Here is an 8083-nt window from a genome sequence, read left to right on the forward strand (position 1 = left end):
AAATGATATGCAGCATTCAAAAATTCATTTAATCATGTCTATTTTTACATCCTTCATTTTCCCATGCAAATTTTTAGAAAAACACTTATCAATACTATTTTTAATATAATATGGTATATGATTTACGAGGTGGTGCGACTTTAAAATAAAATATAAAATTAAAAAACCCGTTCTACTAGAAAATATTCTTCACAAACTTACAGCATTTTAGCTTAAGCAGACCGTATATAATAAAAGTAATAATAATAATAATTATTATTATTATTATAAAAATACTATCATGCTATTATACATTGGTGTAGGTATTCAATTATTAGTCACTGTGCTTTCGCAATAATCGTTAGTCTATTTTTGTATGAAAAACAAAAAAAAAAAAACCTTATACTTTCGGACTCGAGCACAGCATTAATGACGTCGACAAACTACGCGATTAATTTTTTTATGCTGTACATAAAACAAAATGAGCTGAAATTTGGTTATCACGCATCAGAAAATTATCGACCGCATATTCATACGAATATATGTATACCCGCTGTAATACGGGCTGCAGCGCTCTCGCTGCACTATAATATTGTTTTAGGGTCCTCAATAGCAGTTCGCATAAACTATGCGAATTCACGCCCATTATACAATACAATATAATATTATATTATATTATTATTACGATGGTACATATAACAATATACGCATATCCTGCAAATGTTTTTGGACCACTTCCACACACATCACGCTGCGTCCAGCTTAGTCATCATCCCTTTTTCCCACCGCCCCCGTGACTTCACGCACACAAACTATATATATATGCAGTATAATGTCCGTCATTTGGCGTCGGGGCAATCAGAGACGGGGCGTCAAAATGGAATCATATATATAAATGTATATATACGAGTGCGGGTCTGGCTCGTCCGGGAGTCGTTGGTTTTTACGAGCAACAGCCCGGACACTGCTGCAGGAAATTCTTCACTGCCCCTCCGCTAGCTACATCTAGGCGCGTGTGGCACATATCGTTTTCCGAATTCATTTCCACCCCACACGCACACACATACTCGACTAGTACATATTTCCGAGTCTGTTGGTGTATAATAATATACATACAATATTTGTGTTCGACGACGATGTGTATACATAACACTCGAGAGTTGCGTATATTATACTCGCGGTCTTTGAATGCGAAAACCAATAGTGTAACACAAAGTCGAATCATTCCTTTCGAAATTGTAGAAAACTTAAAAGTCTTATAGTTATCACACTGAAAGCGGACGCGTATACGTACACTGCCGAGATACTGATTTCACCGATAAATAATGACGACAGAAAACATTATCTTTTAGTTTTTAAACGGGTCGACCGCGGCACCGCATAAAAAATTACGACCAACCGTATATTATACACTTGTAAGACGGTTCGAAATATTTATCGCTTTGAAATTATTATACGCCGGAAAAATAGAGTTGTTTAATTATATCACTATAATACATTATACGCATAGATACCGTACCTGCGTTTTACTCAGTCGGAATACGCTATATTATAATAATATATTAAATATATACCTGTGTCCTGCACACACTCACTTTACACACATTAAAGTTAACAATGATTCAATGGCATTATGATCGTTATAAGTTTTTTTTAATGTTTATGAAACAAAAAAAAAAAAAAAACGTGTAATCATCACCTTACGCCGTCATATTTTATTTTATTCTTTTAGTGCAAATTGCACTGAAATTGTTAATAAATTCGTAAATTATAAAAAGTCTGAGTGTAAATAAGTATTATAATTATAACATGTAGATTTTTTACATACATTTCATACACGCAATATGTTCGAGCATGTACGAATATGATAATTGATAATAATAATAATATGACCGCAAGTAAAGAATGCGTACGATACTTAACTATATTATAATACGTTCGCCAGAGTATTAATTTATAAATATATTATAATAATTTTTCGTGTGAAATTGTTATACATTATGAATATAGTATGCGTTATGGGCTTATATTATACCAATTGTGACTAACTATAATAAGCCATACATTTATGTATATGTATTATAAAGTAATGCGTGTAGTGAGTAAATGAAGCTAATTATTGTTAGTAGTTTTTGCAACAATGTACTTAAAAACTAAAACAAACACATATTATCGTAATTTATTACGCTAATAATTATTCAAATCGTTTGAGGTTTTTTTTTTTTATTAATTTATTCGTCTCGAGCAACCGCGTATTTCTCAAACAGAAAAAAAATCAGAAGAATAAGCTTATATAGCGTTATAGCCAATATGATTATATTTATTGTAGGTATTGATTATATTAACATATAACATAATATTATAGAGACATATACGTATATAGCATATACCATTATACCCATTATATAGCCACTGGTAGTCAGTCGTTTGATTCTCACGTAAACGTTTCCCACCGAGATTTACGATAAGTCCACAAATGACGGACGCGTTTTTCCAATCGTTTTGTCTAAATTGTTGCCAATTTCGTTAATAACGATAATATACATAATACTTATTATAAGTGACAATTATTTTTTTCTCTTATTTAACATTTTGACATGATGGGACATGTATAATGACGGTGCTGTCGTGTGAGTTAATATTATAATGATGTAGATTTGGTATATACCCATACGCGTTATCGATACACACATGCAATAACCCGATATAACGTTAGTAACATATTATTGTGTACATATATATGTATTGACAATATACGATACACATATTATAACCACCGATTTGCATAATGCGATGTCTTTTGTTTTAAAACATATAAATCAGTACCTATTGGTATTTTTACGCGCACACAACTCGTATAATAACAAAAATAATAATAATAATAATAATATCATTATGATCATGGTATATATTTTCGATGTTTGATTTCGTTTTAAAACTCAAATAATATTATAATAATATTCCCGAGTTTCTCCACTAATTACTAATAAAAAATGAATCAAACGATAAATCAAAAAAAACTAATTAATAAGATAGCTTATTGTTGTAATACAAATATAACCTGTACGCAAAACCTTAAAAGTCATTAATATCACATTGTTTTAACTGGAAAAAAATTATTGTCAGTCAATGGCCCCAAAAAGCCGAGGCTTATTTTAATAAACATTATTTTTTTTTAAATATTTTATTGTGATGAATAATTACGTCATCAGAAGTGTGTGTGCCTATAGTATTTTTATTAAAAGAGCATGTCCGATTAAAAATCAGTTTTTCGTCCGTCGCCGACGATTACGATGCATTTCACAGTAATAATAACGATTGAAGTTGATTACATTATATGCTCTAATGTAGCACACTAGCACAATAAGTGATGTAAAATCAATACGCGTGTCCCCTTAGGGCAGGCGCTATAACCATATGATTATAAACTCATAAACTCGAATGTTAAAAATAATAGAAAATATCGAAGTCTTTTTTTTTTAGCGGCCACTAAAAAATACGAGAGAACGTGTCTGCATATAGTTTTACATTATCACAGGACACAGCTATCGTCCTAAGCGAAATTTTTTACTATAACGCTTACTATTATCTTGCAAATTGAGTTTGCGACAGCGAAACCAGTTTATTTGCGCGCAACAGTATGTTATTATGTACCTATATTTATCGACGCGCTCGTGGTTCTGTATAATTTCGTATTCCAGTCAAGGTTTAAAATTAAATCGAAAAACGTTTGGACGATATTTTCCTTCCGATTTCGGTCCTATGCACACCGCTTACAGCGTATACTTTCGTATACTGAACGACAACACATAATAATTAAAATAATAAACATAATATAAATATAATATATAGGAACAACCAAAATTCTGTAACACAACTACGGCGAGTGTCTTTCAGTTATCGTGTTACGGCCGAACATACTCGTATATTTATTTATTTATTATTTATCAAAAGATTCGAGTGTGTGACATCAACATCACCGAAACACTTATCGAAAACAATAACGTTTATATTGTGATGGCGCATCTCTATAATATTATCTTTTGGTTAGAAAAAATTCAAATAAACATAAAAAACAGTCACAAAAGAATAATAATCTTTATCGGTCGTACAATAATAATAATAATCATAATCATAATCATAAATAAACCGTCCACGACGATTGCGGTTCATCAAAACGCACTCGGCGCTAATGGATTCTCATCATATACACATAGGTACCTATATCCCTTTGTAGCATGCGTCGAACGCGTACTGTGCCGTGCCCCCTCGCGCTTCGCAGATCATCAATCGTCGTGAGTATCGCGTCCTACATATAATATGCCGAAACCGACCGCGGCTACAAGTCAAAAGTTCGCACGGTGCATCGACTGCATCGCATTATAATATTACGTACGCGCAGTGAGCATTATCATACAGCACGCCTATACCTATGTACTGCTATTATTATAATTCATAATAATTATTATCGTTATTACTATTATGATTATTGTATAGGTACCCATCTAACACGCGGTTCACCCCCTCGCCGCGGAAACGCTTATTGTTTCATTATGCAAATGCCCCCCGCGCAAACAATCGCGTTTTAAAAAGCGCGCCAAAAAAATGTCATCGTCGTCTCGACGGCACAAGCGTATACATAATATTTACATAACTGACACATATCATACACACACACACACACACACACGAGCGTGCATTAAATCAATAGATGGTCGTTAACGCGTTCATCTCATTAAGCGGTGAAGTCGGGACCATTTTTTTCTCACGATTTCGACGTGTGTGTCTGTTTTTTCCGCGACTATTCTAAATCGATACCGTCATCACAATCAATATATCCCTATACGTGTACACGAAATCGTAAGTCCCGCCAGCGGGGTGCGCGCCTTCACAATAATATAATCGTACACCGAACATAATTTTCTAGACAATTTCACCACGCGAGTGTGCATTCCGTATTTCCGTATGTAAAGCTGATACATACATAAATATGAAGTACCATTAATACTGTGTGTGAGTGTGTGTATGTATGTGTACAATTGTTGGTTAGTTTTTTTGTTTTTTCAATCGTATCGACGACGGTGGTATATCGTCCTCATCATCAGAACAACAGCTGTCGCAACTTATAACACCGGTGCAGTTGTATTATATATAGGTATAAGTAAAATCGGCATATTTGAATACGTACTCGCTTGAAATATATATCTAAGCACCCCATCGATCTGTAGCAATTAAGACAAAAGAAAGATGAGTAATTATTTTTAACGACTAAACTAAAAAAACAACAATGACAATAGTAATAATAATAATAATAATAATAATAATAATGATATATAATACAAAAAAATCGAAAAAAAAATTAGGAAAGGCGCAGACGAGACGCCAATACCCGCGCGTCTCCTTTCGTATGTTCACTGCAGTTGTGCCAAGGTATACGCGCAGGATAATGTGATCGCGGTCGGGGTGACGCCAATGTTATTTTATTTTGCTTATACATTTATTATTATTTTTTTGTTCAACGTCTTTCCCTGGAGCCTGTCTGCCCCGAACGTGGGTTTATTATTGTTCGGGTGACCATTAATGATGTCAATAGAGCACAAACATACTCACGCTGCTCCCAAAAGGAAAAAAGGAATCGATTAAGAATGAGGCGAACAGAGAAAAAAAAATCGAATCACGTGCAAACTGTCGACTTTGCTTTTTATTGCGTTCGAGTTATAGAGTGCTATCCCCAAACCCATCAAATTACAGGTACACAAAGAATGAAACGAAATCAACGTTTGAAAAGAAATATTGCATAAAGATCACATCACAGGGTATACCTGAAGATCGTATTGCGTTGTGCACTGAAGTCATACATAAATAACCCATAAAAATAATTTTTTGAATAATGTATACATTAATTACGATTAGGGATAGGAATTATTAACATACATAAATATAATTTCAAATTATTAAGAGGGTATAATATACAAACGTTCTAAAATTAGAGTGTTATCTACAGCACAGAGACGCTAAAAAGGTATAAACATTGCTATCCTCTCGGTTTTAGTTTTACGACCCTCTGTATTAACTATAATGACGCCCCTTCAGGTCAATTCTTATTCGAACTAAAGACTTCAGTTACGCACGATAGCTATAAAAAAAAAAAGGTAGAGAAGTCACTACTCATATGTTGTAAACATGTATTTAAGTATTTTAATACCTACTATAGCCTGGTGGGTTGATCCAATTTCTTGTATGGACACATAATAGTGTAATGTGACGTATGTATAAATCGTGAAACCACAATATTTTACCCCAAAACAAAATAGGCGGTCTACAAGTTGGAATCGTAAGAATAAACTCAAAACGAAACTGCATTTGTTTTGATTAACAAATCAATAAGAGAAACAATAAGTGAATAGAATAAATAAATAATCAATTTATCCTTTTATAACTTTAAACTTAAACTATAAACTTTTACTGTGAGTTGTATGTTGCGATGTATAAAGTTTGACAATCACTTACCATCGGTACTTTCAAATAAAACGACATAAAATATCGAACAACACCTTTTGAACGAGTACAGCAAATTTAATTTAAACAAAACACATAAATAAAAGTTAGATGACTACACATGGCATTAGTATTATCTTAATAATCGATTAACTAATTAATTTACTATAAATTCGTAATTCTACCTTTACCTTATTAGTCACATCGCAGTTTATAAAAATGACGGATTTTGTATGTGTATATAATAAATAATATTTATTATTTAAATAATATACGTATTATTGAACAAGTATTATTTAATTTATTAATATAATAATTTACAATCGTTTTGGTGACTCTGAAAAGGCCCATTTTTTCAAATGCGAAGCAGCAGCAAACCAAATGAAACGCTTATTTGAAACCTGTGTATTTTATGACGGCCTTTATACCTTCATTAATAGCATGCTTAGCTAATTCTCCGGGCAACAAAATTCGTACGGCAGTTTGAATTTCCCGACTGATAATGGTCGAACGCTTGTTGTAGTGAGCAAGGCGACTAGATTCGGCTGCGATCTGTTCAAAAATGTCATTGATAAAGTTATTCATGATGCTCATAGCCTTTGAGGAGATGCCGATTTCGGGGTGTACTTGTTTCAACACTTTGTAGATGTAGATAGAATACGATCCCTCCCTCTTCGGCTTACACTTCTTATCGGACTTGAAGATGTTCTTTTGTACCTTACCGGACGCTTTCTTCATCGCTTTACTCGCGGATTTACCTTTTGGAGCCATTGTAAAAAGCGTTATAGTTGAATATTGATAGAATAGTGTAGAAAATATTCTTCAAAATACAGAATAATAACTTAATGGTGGATATAACAAAATTAAATACAATTCGTTTGTTTATTGGTTTAAATAGTGTTACTATGGCTGTATAAACTACATTAACCTACGATTTATTTTAATAAAAAAAAGTAGTTTCTTTATAAATATATTTCAAAATAATACTAATAAAAAACAGCATTTTCAATTACAAAATGTATTATTATTATTTCATATTATTTGAAATATTAGATATGTTCAATATTGTTATTTTGTAATATATTTAAATGAATCTTGTATAATTGTTGAACTTTAATAGTTACTCTAGAAGTTTATCAAAATATCGTATAAACTATAAAATAATAAACCTCGTAATGAACATTTGAAACTATTGAAGATGCATTAACTCAATAGCATTGATATAAGATATTGGAAAGCTTATTTGGTAGGTTTGTTCGAAGACACCATTTGAGTACCATCTATATTCTTACCAAAGAACATCCAAATGGTTCGTCATATTCACGAGTAGCATGCTTAATTCTTATTTTAACTATTAATTTAAAAATTCCATTTAGGGGTATTACAACTTTAATATTTTATATAAAGTTTCCAATTTCTATGAATATTTGAAATAAATACACTAAAAATTAACAATCTTTAAATTTAAAATTAACTCAGGAAAGATAAATACTTCTCTTCGTACTAAATGGTTTACAATTTTAAACCGCATAGTATAAAATTGCTTTAATATGACAAAAATTAATTAATAAATTAAAAAAATAATTAAAAATCATAATTCATCAAA

The 8083-nt window shown here is 32.0% G+C and overlaps 1 protein-coding gene across 1 annotated transcript; it reads right to left on the minus strand.

The window, feature by feature from the left end:
* Positions 1-6867: 6867 nt before the first annotated feature.
* LOC112590925 (histone H2B-like) lies at positions 6868-7260 on the minus strand. The gene has a single exon (XM_025334541.1). It carries the CDS (start codon positions 7246-7248, stop codon positions 6868-6870), a length of 381 nt encoding a protein of 126 aa, XP_025190326.1. The 5' UTR covers positions 7249-7260.
* Positions 7261-8083: the final 823 nt, after the last annotated feature.

The sequence above is a fragment of the Melanaphis sacchari genome, unplaced genomic scaffold (assembly GCF_002803265.2).
Source record: "Melanaphis sacchari strain LSU unplaced genomic scaffold, SCAv2.0 Contig122_pilon_pilon, whole genome shotgun sequence".
NCBI classification, from domain to species: Eukaryota; Metazoa; Arthropoda; class Insecta; order Hemiptera; family Aphididae; genus Melanaphis; species Melanaphis sacchari.

Bases quoted from the DNA above. Each gene is read 5' to 3' on its own strand.
- LOC112590925 (XM_025334541.1), bottom strand. From the start codon at position 7,248: ATGGCTCCAAAAGGTAAATCCGCGAGTAAAGCGATGAAGAAAGCGTCC.